Source organism: Heterodontus francisci, chromosome 12, assembly GCF_036365525.1.
Source record: "Heterodontus francisci isolate sHetFra1 chromosome 12, sHetFra1.hap1, whole genome shotgun sequence".
Lineage (NCBI taxonomy): Eukaryota > Metazoa > Chordata > Chondrichthyes > Heterodontiformes > Heterodontidae > Heterodontus > Heterodontus francisci.
In genome coordinates this window covers 74,302,307-74,316,432 of record NC_090382.1, presented here as the reverse complement: position 1 = coordinate 74,316,432, position 14,126 = coordinate 74,302,307, and the positions used below count along the sequence as shown (strand labels likewise).

Below are 14,126 nucleotides of genomic sequence, written 5' to 3'. Positions count from 1 at the left end.
TTACTCTTTTCCTTTTTACCTCTAGAAACTCTTGCTATCCATTTTTACATTGCTAGCTAGCTTCCTCTCATACTCTAATTTCTTTCTCCTGATTAACCTTTAAGTTATTCTCTGCCGTTCTTGATATTCTGACCAATCATCTGACCTGACCTTGCACAATTATATGCTTTTTCTTTAAGTTGATGCTTTCCTTAACTTCTTTAGTTAACCACAGATGATGGGTGCTCCATTAGAACTTTTCTATATAGTAGGAATATACTTATTCTGCGTATTATGAAATATCCCCTTAAATGTCTGCCACTGCTTCTCTATTGATTTATCTCCTAGCCCAGTAACCCAGTTCACTTCAGTTAGCTCAGCTTTCATGCCCACATAGTTGCCCTTACTTAAGTTTAAAATACTAGTCTTCTCTCTTTCAAACTGGATATAAAATTCACTCAATGGTATTATGGTCGCTGCTAGAGGTGCCTTTACTCTGAGGTCATTAATTAATCCTGTCACGTTACACAATACCAAGTCTAATATATCCTGCTCTCTGGTCGGTTCCAGAATGTATTGCTTTAAGGAACCATCTCAAAAGTGTTCTATGAGCTCCTCATGCAGGCTACTATTGCCAATCTGATTTTTCCAGTTCATATGTAGATTAAAATCACCCATGATTATTGCCCTCCCTTTATCACAAGCACCCAATATTTCTTTTTGGATACTTAGCCTGCATTGTGGTTACTGTTAGGGGGCCTGTAGACCACTCCCACAAATGACTTCTTTCCTCTACTATTCCTCATCTCCAACCAAATTGATTCTACATCCTAAAATAAAAGCAAAATACTGCGGATGCTGGAAATCTGAAATAAAAACAAGAAATGCTGGAACCACTCAGCAGGTCTGGCAGCATCTGTGAAAAGAGAAGCAGAGTTCCGAAGAAGGGTCGAAACGTTAACTCTGCTTCTCTTTTCACAGATGCTGCCAGACCTGCTGAGTGGTTCCAGCATTTCTTGATTCTACATCCTGATCTCCTGAACCAAAGTCATCTCTAACTATTGCACAAATACCATCCTTGATTAACAGTGCTACCCCTCCACCTTTACCTAGCTTCCTATTCTTCTTGAATGTTATATACCCCTCAATACTGAGGACCCAATCCTTGCCATCCTGCAGTCATGTCTCTGTAATGGCTATCAGATCGTATTTATTTACTTCAATGTGCTCTATCAGTTCATCTACTTTGTTATGAATGCTACGTGCATTCAGATACAGAGCCTTACGTTTTGTCTTTTTGTTATCTTTGTAACATCTAGTCTTGACTGTTGGTGTGTTCTTAGGTTTCTTCTCTCTGTCCCTTCCTGCCATTCTCTGACCTTCATTTCCCATATTCTTCTTTAGCCTTCTTATCTCGAGAGACAATGGGTAAGCTCCTGGAGGTGGTCAGTGGTTTGAGGAGCAACACCTGGAGTGGCTATAAGGGCCAATTCTACAGCGACAGACTCTTCCACAGGTGCTGCAGATAAAATTGGTTGTCAGGGCTGTTACACAGTTGGCTTTCTCTTTGCACTTCTGTCTTTTCTCCTGCCAACTGCTAAGTCTCTTTGACTCGCCTCTCTTTAGCCCTGCCTTTATGGCTGTCCGCCAACTCTGGCTATCACCAACAACTGAATCCCACGACTTGTGGTCAATGTCACAAGACTTCATGTCACGTTTGCAGACGTCTTTAAAGCGGAGACATGGACGGTCGGTGGGTCTGATACCAGTGACGAGCTTGCTGTACCATGCGTTCTTGGGGATTCTGTCATCTTCCATGTGGCTCACATGGCCAAGCCATCTCAAGTGCTGCTGGCTCAGTAGGGTGTATATGCTGGGGATGTTGGCCGCCTCGAGGACTTCTGCGTTGGAGATATGGTCCTGCCACCTGATGCCAAGGATTCTTCGGAGGCAGTGAAGATGGAATGAATTGAGACGTCGCTCTTGGCTGACATACATTGTCCAAGCCTCGCTGCCGTAGAGCAAGGTACTGAGGACACAGGCTTGAAACACTTGGACTTTTGTGTTCCGTGTCAATGCGCCATTTTCCCACACCCTCTTGGCCAGTCTGGACATAACAGCGGACGCCTTTCCCATGCGCTTGTTGTTTTCTGCATTGAAAGACAGGTTACTGGTGATAATTGAGCCTAGGTAGGTGAACTCTTGAACCACATCCAGAGCATGGTCGCCGATATTAATGGATGGAGCATTTCTGACGTCCTGTTCCATGATGTACGTTTTCTTAAGGCTGATGGTTAGGCCAAATTCGTTGCAGGCAGCCGCAATCCTGTCAATGAGTTTCTACAGACACTCTTCTGGGAGGAATGTTAATGCAGCATCGTCAGCAAAGAGGAGTGCCCTGATGAGGACTTTCCGTACTTTGGTCTTCGCTCTTAGACAGGCAAGGTTGAACAACCTGCCATCTGATCTTGTGTGGAGGAAAATTCCTTCTTCTGAAGACTTGAACGCATGTGAGAGCAGCAGTGAGAAGAAGGTCCCAAACAGTGTAGGTGTGAGAACACAGCCCTGTTTTACGCCACACAGGATAGGAAAGGGGTCTGATGAGGCACTGCTATGCTGAATTGTGCCTTTCATATTGTCATGGAATGAGGTGATGATACTTAGTAGCTTTGCTGGACATCCGATCTTTGCTAGTAGTCTGAAGAGACCACGTCTGCTGACGCGCTCAAAGGCTTTGGTGAGATCTATGAAAGCAACGTAGAGGGGCATCCGTTGTTCGCGGCATTTCTCCTGTAGCTGGCGAAGGGAGAACAGCATGTCAATGGTGGGTCTCTCTGCTCGAAAGCCGCATTGTGCCTCAGGGTAGACACGCTCAGCCAGCTTCTGGAGTCTGTTTAAAATGACTCGAGCGAAGACTTTCCCCACTATGCTGAGAGGGAGATTCCACGGTAATTGTTGCAGTCACCGCGGTCACCCTTGTTCTTATAGGGGGTGATGATATTGGCATTGTGTCCTGTGGTACTGCTCCCTCATTCCAGCACAGGCAAAGCAGTTCATGGAGTGCTGACAGTATAGCAGGCTTGGTGCTCTTAATTATTTCAAGGGTAATGCCGTCCTTTCCAGGGGCTTTTCCACTGCTAGAGAATCAATGGGATCACTGAGTTCCGATTTTGTTGGCTGTTCGTCCAGCTCATCCATGACTGGCAGAGACTGGGCTGCATTGATGGCAGTATCAGTGACAACGTTTTCCCTGGAGTACTATTCTGATTTCCTGCCTTGACTCTACCCCTTGATTTGCTACATCTACACAAGCTTGATCCCTCTCCCTCCTTGTTTAGTTTAAAGCCCTCTCTACTTCTCTAGTTATATGGTTTGCTAGAAGACTAGTCCCAGCACGGTTCAGGTGCAGACCGTCCCAACGGTAAAGCCCCCACTTTCCCCAGTACTGGTGCCAGTGCCCCACGAGCCGAAACCCACTTCTCCCACACGAGTCTTTGAGCCACGAATCCATTTCACTAATCTTATGTGCCCTCTGCCAATTGGCACGTGGCTCAAGTAATAATCCAGAGATTATTACCCTTGAGGTTGCCTAACTCCTCATACTGTCCAAACAGAACCTCTTTCCTAGTCCTACTTGTGTCGTTGGTGCCTGCATGGACAATAGTAACTGGATCCTCCCCCTCCCACTCCAAGTTCCTGTCCAGCCCTCAGCAGATGTCCCGAACCCTGGCACCGGGCAGGCAACACAGCCTTCTGGACTCACGCTCTCGGCTGCGCAGAACAGTGTCAATCCCCCTCATTATACTATCCCCTACTACCACTACATTCCTTTTTGCTCCCCCTATTTGAATGGTTTCCTGTACCACAGTGCCATGGCCAGTCTGCTCATCCACCTTGCAGACCTCGCTTTCATCCACACAGATTGCGAGCACCTCAAACCTGTTTGACAAGTGCAAAGTCTGAGGCTCCTCCACTACTGTCTGCTTTACCTGCCTCACTCACGGTCACATCCTCCTGTCCCTCAATGCAGACCAAAACAGATGACCCTGTTCTAAGAGTTGTGACTGTCCTCTGGAACAAAGTGTCCAGGTATTTCTCCCTGTTCCTTATGTTGTACAGTGTTTGCAGTTCGGCTTCCAGATCAATAATCCTGATCCAGAATTCCTCTAGCTGCTTACACTTTCTGTAGATGTGTTTGTCCTGGATCACCTTGGCATCCAGGAGCTCCCACATACCACAGCTGCAACATTACACCTGTCCTGCCATTGTTACTTATACTATTAATTTACTTTAATTACTTTCTTAATTAACTTAGATTAATCCCATGTATCATAGAATTTACTGTGCTTATTAAATGCTAGTACCACCTTCAACTAAAGTTATACTTTTCTTGATTACACAGATATGTGGAGCTTCCTACTGGTAATAGACCTTACTAATGCTAATAAAGCTTGCCAATTCTAATAAATCAGGGAAGCGGTACTGATAAAACTACTACTTAGTAAACCTTACGAATACTGATGAGCTGTATTAAGTATTATTAGGGTTTACGTATTAGGTTGTCCGAATTTGAGTGAATACACTCCCTGCTGGTCTGTCTCTCTCTCACTCTATGATAAATTATCAAATCCGCTTTAGTGTTGGGACCATTTGAAAATCTTGTCCTACACCCTCAATTAGGTATCTAAGGAACTCTCCCTAGTCGGTCTCATATTGCCATCTTCCAAGTGCAATGCTAAGCCACACTGGAATTATACTGCTGAATTGTGCAAAGACCTATGCTCTCCAAATGGCTCATTTTAATTTAGACATACCAAGTGGCAGTGTGCACATTCTCCCAGCACTAGCATGAATATGAATATAATTTTCAAAGTTTCAAGATGTCAATTATACAGTTTAGACTTTTCAAATGTAACATTTCACCGACTAATTTTGCTGCACCTTTTTCAACTCAAACTGGTGTGAGATGACTTATTTAAGGATCTCATGCTATCCAGGCAGTATAATGGAGAGATGAAGTAAATAATTTTTAAACCAAAAAGTTGGTACTCCTTCAAATTGCAGTTAAATAGCATATATATAGTGTCATGAATTAACTTTTAAATTGCTCAGAAAAATTAGGCATATTGTTTTATTTGTTAACAAGAATTTTTCTCAATATATACTGAAAAAGTAGCAAAACTGGACAGCATAAAAATCTTCATTAATACAAGGCCATGACATGTGGAAACAAGTACCACCAAACACCAAAGTTGTTTTTTGTTTCCAGGTCAATCTTTTACCTTAGAGTCATAGAGTCTGGAGCTCCTTTGCTAATATTAATAGTTCCTCTGTGGCAAAAGTGATCAAGGTCATAAATAGTAGAAGGGTAGTCAAAGAAAGGGTGGAGTCGATTAGGGACCAAAAAGGAGATCTTCCTGAGAGGCAAAGGGCATGGTTGAGGTACTAAATGAATTCTCGGCATTTGTCGTTACTATAGAAGAGAATGCTGACAATGTAATGTTGAGGCGGAGGCAGTAACAATAGGATAAAAATAGATAAAGAGAAAGTACTTAAAAGGTTGGCAGTCCTCAAAGTAGAAAAGTCACCTGGTTCGAATGGGATGTATCCTAGGTTACTAACAGAAGTAAGGTTGGAAATTGCAGAGGTTCTGGCCACAATCTTTCAATTCTCCTTAGAGGGTGGTGCCAGCGGACTGGAGAAATACTGGCATTTACACCCCTGATAACAAAATGGAGGAGCGAAAAATCCAGTAACTATAGGCCAATCAACTTAATGGCAACCCCTCCACTGTCTCTAAATTATTGACTGTTTTTCCAACATGGATGAGCAAAATTTCCTCCAACTAAATATTGGGAAGACTGAAGCCATTGTCTTCAGACGTCACCACAAACTCCGTTCCCTGGTTACTGACTCTATTTCTCTCCCTGTCAACAGTCAGAGGCTGAACCACACTGCTCGCAAATTTGGTATCACACGTGGCCCATGATGAGATTCCAACCACATATCCATGCCATCAATAAGAACACCTATTTTTACCTTTAACATTGCCCAACTCCACCCCTGCCTCAGCTCATCTGCTGCACCAAGTCCCATTCACCCATCACCCCTATATTCACTGACCCACATTGGCTCCCAGTTAGGCAACTCAAATTTTAAAATCCTCATCCTTGATTTTCAAATCCCTCCATAACCTCAGCCCTTCCTATCTCTGTGATCTTCTCCAGCCCTACAACTCTCCGATCTCTGCACTCCTCCAATTCGGTTCTCGAGCACCCTTGATGTTAATCACTCCACCATTGGCAACTGTGCCTTCAGTTGCCAAGGCTCGAATTCCATCCCAAAACACTCTGCCTCTCTACTTCACTTTTCTCCTTTAAGATGCTCCTCAAAACACAAATCTTTCACCAAGCTTTTGGTCACCTGCCCCAATGCCTCCTTATGTGGCTTGGTGTCAAACTTTGTTTGAAGCACCTTGGGATGCTTTACAATGTTAAAATGCACTATGTAAATACAAATTATCATTGCGGTGGGGAAACTTTTAGAGGCAATAATCTGGGATAAAATTAATTGGCATTTGGAAAAAGTATGGCCTAATAAATGAAAGTAGGCACAGATTTATTAAAGACAAATTCTGCTTGACTAACTTGATTGAATTCTTTGATGAAGTAGAGAGGTTTGATGAAGGTAATGCAGTTGATGTTGTGTATATGAACTTTTAAAGAGTGCCTGACAAAGTACTACATAATAGTGAGCAAAAGTAAAGCCTTTGGTATTAAAGGGATAATGGCAGCATGGATACAAAATTGGTAAAGGGATAGAAAGCAGAGAGTAGCTATGAATGGTTGTTTTTCAGACTGTAGGAAGGTATACACTGGTGTTCCCTATGGTCTGTATTAGGACCACTGCTCCTTTTGATATATATTAAGGACCTGGATTTGGGCATAAAGGGCATAATTAAGATGCAGATGTCCCAAAAGTCAAATGCAGTAAACAGTGACAAAGATAGCAATAGCCTTCAAGAGGACATAGACAGGCTGGTGGAACGGATGGACACAGGGTAAATGAAATTCAATGCAGAAAAGTATACGGTGATACATTTTAGTAGAAAGAATGAGAAACAATACAAACTAAATGGTACAATTTTAAAGGCGGTACAAGAACAGAGAGACCTAGGGGAATTAGTGCACAAAGTTTTGAAGATGGCAGATCAGTTTAACAATTTTTTTTTTAAGAACAAAGGATCCTGGGCGTTATTAAAAGTGGAATAGAATACAAAAGCCAGGAAGTATGGCTAAAGCTATACAAGACATTAGTTTGGCCCCAGCTGGAATACTGTGTCCAGTTCCAGGCACCACACTTTAGGGAGGACGCAAAGGTTTTAAGAGCGAGTATAGAAGAGATTTACTAGAATAGTTCTAGGGCTAAGGAGTTACAGTTATATGAATAGAGAAGCTGGGGTTGTTCTCCTTTGAGCAGAGAAGAACAAGAGGAGATTTGATGGAATTGTTTAAAATCATGAAGGGTTTGGATGGAGTAAATAAAGAAAAACCATCACCAATGGCTAAAGGGTTGATCACCAGGGGGCACAAATTTAAGGTGATTGGCAAAAGAACCAGAGGTGACAAGAGGAAAAATTTTATATGCAACAAGTAACTAGGATTTAGAATGCATTCCCTGACAGGGTGGTGGAAACAGATTCAAAAGTAGCTTTCAAAAGGGAATTTGATAAATACTTGGAGAAAAGAATTGCAAGGATATGGGGAAAGAGCCAGGGAGTGGGACTAACAGGATTTCTCTTTAAAATAGCAGGTGCAAACTTGATGGGATGAATGGCCCTCCTTCTATGCTGTACTATTCTATGGTAAAGGGCAATGGATGCCAGCATACCACTGAATCTGAGAAAGGTTTCTGAAATTCTTACCTTTTCATGGTTTTCTATTAAAATCTCAACAATTATATTCTGGAACTTGATATCCATGATTGCTGCTACAGTCTCCTCCTGAGGTCTGAGCAGAGTTGGTCCAAATACCACACCCAGGTTTGCCACGGTCATCAGATTTTGTTTGTGGTTACTGGATACCCTGGGCAACAAGAGAGAATGAACTCACCGATCGAAGACTGACCAGCAAAATTATTCTAAAATATTGCACTTACTCAAAACAAAACAGAACGACCAGCTCATCTTCTAAAATCATAGATGGGTCATGAGCAAATTCTAGGAAAATGGCCAAATCATTTATACACTTTTTTTAAAACACTATGTAGGTGACCAACACTAGCTGCTGTACAACAAACAGTTGACCTGTACCCAACAATAACAGACACCTTAAAATAAAACTAGGTTACACAAAAGTTGTCATGAGAGTCAGTAACCGAACAGAAGTATACACTAGTGCTCCCCACAGTCGGTATTAGGAACACCGCTCCTTTTGATATACATTATCAGACATTCACCCAGTCACACAATATGACTGAACTATGAGCTGGGTAATTAGAATCAAAGTTACTAGTAACTTCATTATGATTCTGCTATAAACAAATTAAAACTGATGTCATAAGGTTATAAAGGTGTTTGTGACTATTATAGAATATGGCATTCAGGAGGCAGCTCCATGAAAAATACTGCAGATGCTGGAAATTAAAAAAAAAAGTGCTAGAAATACCTCATCAAGTCAGGTAGCATCTGTGGAGAGAAAAGCAGAGTTAACGTTTCAGGTCGATGACCTTTTGGTTCTGATGAAAGGCCATCGACCTAAAACGCTAACTCTGCTTTTCTCTCCACAAATGCTGCCTGACCTGCTGAGTAGTTCCAGCACTTTTTCTCCTCGTGCTCAATGATAGCAGAACCCAGCACATCAGTTCAAAAGACAGAGCTGAAGCTTTTACAGCCATCTTCAGCCGGAAGTGCCATGTGGATGTTACATTTTGGCTTCTCCTGAGGTCTCCAGCATCACAGAAGCCACCAGATTCACACCAGACAATATCAAGAAACAACTGAGCTTACTAGATGAAGCAAACACCATGAGCCCTGACAACACCCCAGCTGTACTACTGAACACTTGCACTCCAGAACTAGCCATGTCTTAAGACAAGCTGTTACAACACTGGCACCTACCCGAGAAAGTGGAAAATTGTCTAGCTATGTCATGCCCACAAAATGCAGCACAAATCCAATCCAATCTCATCAACTACTACCCCATTAATCTACACTTAATCATTAGCAAAGTGATGGAAGGGCTCGTCAACAGTTCCATTAAGTGGCACTAACTTACCAACCAGCTCACTGATGGTCAAATTGGGTTCCTCCAGGATCACTTAGCTCCAGAACTCATTAAACCCTTGCTCCCAACATGGAAACGTAAGATTCTGAGAGGCTTGACAGGGTAGATGCTGAAAGGATGTTGCCCCTTGTGGGGAATCTAGAACTATGGGGCATAGTTTCAGAATAAATGGGAACCCATTTAAGACGGAAATGAGAAAGAATTTCTTGTCTCAGAGGGTAGAGTGTCTTTGGAATTCTCAACCCCAGTTTCTGCCCTGTGCATCTCTGAAAGCTATCACTATAAACAACAAATTTACACACAGAGACACATATATAATAGTGCTTTTAACATTATAAAACATCCCAAGGTGCTTCACAAAATATGACACCAAGTCACATAAGGAGATATTGAGCAGATAACCAAAAGCTCAGTCAAACAGGTAGGTTTTAAGGAGCGTCATAAAGGAGGAAAGGTCGAAAAGGATAAGGAGGGATAGTTTACCGTTGTTAGAGTCACATAGGATGTAATTTGCAACTTTGATAAGAGCCGTTTTGATACCGTGGTGGTGTGGAAATCTGATTGGAGGAATTCATACATGAAGCTTGGGGAAAGATGGAAATGGATTTGAGAGGTGACAACACGTTCAAGGACTTTGGTAAGGAAAGGGAGGTTGTGGTTTGCCAGGACAGAGTGGTCAAGGGCTGCTTTTATGAAGAGAAGGGTGATGATGGTAGATTTGAAGGAGAGAGGGACAGTACCCAAAGAGGGAGCAGTTAACATTTACAGCTAAAAATGGGAGCCAGGAAGTTCAGTGGTCAGTAGTTTAGTTGGAATAGGGGTGAGAGAACAGGAGGTAGGTCTCATGGACAGGATGAGCTTGGGAGTGGTTGTGAGGGGAGAAACCAGAGAAAGATACAAGTTCAAGTCTAGGGCAGACAGTATTTAGAGGAAGCTTGGACCAGTGGGCTTGGAGAAGACAAGGAAGTGGATCAAATGGTCTCAGTCTTAGTAATGAAAAAGTCTTTGACCTCCTCACACGTTGAGGAGGTGGCAGAGGAGAGGGGTTTAATAAAGCAGTTTTCAGGGAGTTATCTGTGCATTCCAGAATGCTCCTGGAATAGTAAGCAGTTTTAAAAGATGAGAGCAGGACCTGATGGGGATTTTTGAGGTCCAGCCAGATCTGGCCTTAAAAAGCTAAAGCAGTTGTCCATCATATTTGTTCAAGTCTGCATCTTTGGACTTGTGAAGGGGAAATGGCAAGGGTGAGAGAGAATCATCGTTTTAATGGGGACTAGGGCATCGAAGGTAGAGGTGAGGGTGTGGTTGAGCAGATTGGTGACTGCAGAAATGTTATGGTGAACAGCATTAGAGAGTTAGGATTTTGAAATTGCAGTTGTAAGTGAATTGGGAGAGAGCTTTTTTCAGGGGCAAACACAAAAGGAAGTAAGGTTGGGAGGGGGAAGCAGGATGTGGGAGCAGGATGTGGGTAAAGAATACGAGTAAGTGATCAGAGGCGGCTTTATCTGTGATTGATACTATGGAAGTAGCAAGGCCATGGGAGTGGCCGTGAATACAGGTTGGGGAGTTTATAGGAGGGAGAGATTAAGGATGGGTAGGAGGGCACAGAACTCAGAGGAGAGAGAATATGATGAAGAGAAATGCAGGTTGAAATCACTGAGGATGAGAAATCACTCGGTGCAAAGGCTGAGGGAGGAAAGCAATGTGGATAGCTCAGTGAGAAAATTAGCATGATACTTGGGTGGATGTTAGAGAACAAGGTTATTAAATAAGAGGAGAAAGTACCAGAGAAGTAAGGGATTAGACTAAGGTGTGATTTGTCGATGAGAGCCACACCGCCACTGCAACTGTCTGGGCAATGTAAGTGGTGGAAGGGAGGGTGGCTTCAGTTAGCGGAAGGTGCCATCACCCCTCAGCCAGGTTTCTGTTAAGGCCAGGATGTTGATGCAATCATCTACAAAAAGCTCATGGATTCTAAGGGCCTTGTTCATGGGTGATGGACATTCTGGAAGGGAGATGCAAAGCAGAATGGTGATAGTTGATCCATTGACAGAGTCCACCTGGTCAGCACTGGGGAGGGGTAGGTTGGACAGGGTGGAGATTGGCAAGCTTTGTCCCCAGCTGCCACACTGGGCAGGAAGGTTATCAAGAGAGTAGGTTGGGGCAGTTGGGGTTGCTGCTCATTAGGAGCGCAGTGACAAGTGTCTTGATGGGCCCTTCAGAGAATGCCAAGAGAGGTACAGAAGGAAGCTGTAGGCCTAAGAGGGAATTAAACCTGGGACGGCAGCAGGCGAGTAGGACTGTTAAGAAGTACTGAAGGCTTGGGGTAGGGATTCAGGAGGGCAGAGTACCAGAGTGCGGTGAAAAAAAAGGAGGCACGACAAAAGGATCCAAAAGTCTAAGAGAGACAAAGAGAAAACAAGTAAAAAAGAGGTTAAAACGTGGAAATGGAAGTGATGGTCTTGAGTATAGAGCGGCAGCCAAAATGAGCACACGAATGGACACGGGGAAAACTCAAGTCACACAGGCCTGGTTACACAGAAATTATTAGAATGCAAATATTCCAGCAGTAAACAGGGAATTTAGAGTAAACAATTGGAGACAGCCCAGAGTTAAATTCAGAAGTTGGGATTAAGTTGATGCAAGTAGGGTGGAATCAGCTTGGAGCATTGACAAACTGTTGTCCAAGGTCCGAGACAGTGTGATAGGCAAGTGTAATCCAGAAGATATTTGAAGGGTAGAGCATCAGTGGAGGCACTGAAAGGGCTATTTCTGTGGGAATGAAAATCCAAGAGGTGTACAGAATCAGTTGCAGAGCAGAAAGATGACAGTGAAGTTGGAGGCCATCATAAGATCCAGAAGCAGCAAAGAAATGTTCTTTAATCCAGGAGGGTAGAACTCTGGCCAGAAACCAGGATGCAGCTGAAGCTGAGAAACCAGTAGTTCCATTACATTAGTTACATTAAAAAGTTAATGCAAGTATTTTGTAAAGAAAATACCAGTGAAAGCTTTAAAGAGACAGAACAGTATCAAACTAACTAAAGCGAAGAGTTTCCTCTTACTTGGCCAAATGTTTTATCATTATTTCCAACATTGCCCTGTTCTTTTCTGGTAGCCGATGCACATATTTATGAATCTCTGACAGTCTTGATTCTGGATTATCCAACTCTAATAGGAACCAAAAACAGAATTAAAATACTTGAGAGTCTGGTATTCACATTACCCATTTGCCACATTAATAGTTCTCAAGTTAATCTAATTTCAGCTAACAGAGAGGCTTAATAATGGAAGTTTCCTTTGACCAGTCGGTCTATTAGTTTGCCTAATGCCATGAGCTTACATTAGGTTTAATAAACCTACCTTAGTGGTTACAGTCATATGTCATCATAAGTAGAAAATATAAATATCAAGATTGTCTATCTGTGGTATGCTGTCTGAATTCTTGAATGACTTCATACTCAAAAGTTCAACAATTTGGACGTGTTTAGAAATACTTTAAGTACTATGAAAGGAGATTAAAAGCTCTACAGAACAGGGCAATTCTCCACCTAGAAATATCTGCTAGCGAATAATATTGAGTTTTATAGGGGTTAGTACAGGTTGTGTTTGATCGCGTATTCTACATGCTACACTGATCTGGTTTCCATCCGACGATGGGCAGCAGGCCCGAGTAGTGGATATGTAGGCTGAGCAAATATTCTGGAGCTTTGCTTTAATTATCTTTACAGGAATATTTATGCATCATTTTCTCTCAGGATATTAAGTAGGTAGGATAGAATCCATGATAGACCAGATTTTATCTAATGAATAGGTCTTGGGAAAGTTTGTAAGAAAATTCTAAAATTTCCTTGACTCTCAAAAGGTATCACAGAAAAAAAACTCCAAAAATTCCCCCAAAACTCTGCAATCTGCTCCACTAATAACTCACCAACTTTGTTCAGTCAGTAGTCAAATTACATAGATCGGGTGAGTCCCAAATTCAATCTCCAATCCGTATCATGTTATCTTATCTCAGGTAGGCAGAATGCAGTAATTACATTTGCCCAGACTGTTCTTGGATTAGAAAAGGGAAACCTGGCCAGGGCTTCTACTCCATATCACTAGCCACCACTTCTTACTGGATATGTCAGTGTTTGAATATTGGGTGAGGACTTGTTTAATCTACTGAGTGATGCATGAATAACCAAAGCAGAATATCTGTGCAAACTACAGATGGCCTATTGCAAGAATCAAGTTTAATGGCACAACAGAATTTTACATTCCACACATTCTTGTGCTAAACACACAGTTCCTGTTTATCTAGCAGGGTATAGGTTAATATGCTAGCTAACACCGTGTGCAGTTCTAATTCTATGGCAGTTCCATTAATCTAGTAGAGTAAGGTTCTGCACTTACTGGCTGCTTTGATAAAGCTGTGTTGTAATTGGAATGTCATCAGTGGAGCTGGAAGCACCCTAAAAGAAAATTGAAATGTCATAGTACTAATATTGAACAGAATTTGCTTTTACAATTGATTCGTATACAACAGGTATAGTCATACAGTGGTTATGTTATAAAATTAGTAATCTAGAGGCCTGAACAAATAATCCAGCGAATTTCAGTTCAAATCTCATAATGGCAGTTTGAAAATTGAAACTCAGTTAAGAAAACGGGAAATAAAAATAGTTTGCATCAGTGAAAATTAAAACTCAACTAGGTCCTTTATGGATGGAAATCTAACATCCTTACCCAGTCTGGCCTATGTGCGACTCCAGACAAATGTGATGACACTCAACGTTCCTCGGAAGTGGTCTAGCAAACCACCCAGTACATAGATACATAGAATGATACAATAGAGGAGGCCATTCAGCCCATCAAGGCTGT

General features: G+C 42.3%; 1 protein-coding gene across 13 annotated transcripts in view; it reads right to left on the bottom strand.

The window, feature by feature from the left end:
* The window catches only part of LOC137375927 (rho GTPase-activating protein 26-like), a 225,176-nt gene that overhangs the window by 56,865 nt on the left and 154,185 nt on the right, over nt 1–14,126 (bottom strand). For all 13 annotated transcript variants that reach the window (XM_068043640.1, XM_068043639.1, XM_068043635.1 and 10 more), the window contains 3 exons: nt 13,659–13,717; nt 12,326–12,431; nt 7,904–8,063 (listed from right to left, as the gene is read on the bottom strand). In XM_068043640.1, the coding sequence (XP_067899741.1) occupies nt 7,904–8,063; nt 12,326–12,431; nt 13,659–13,717 (325 nt within the window). The remainder of the gene's footprint in view (nt 1–7,903; nt 8,064–12,325; nt 12,432–13,658; nt 13,718–14,126) is intronic.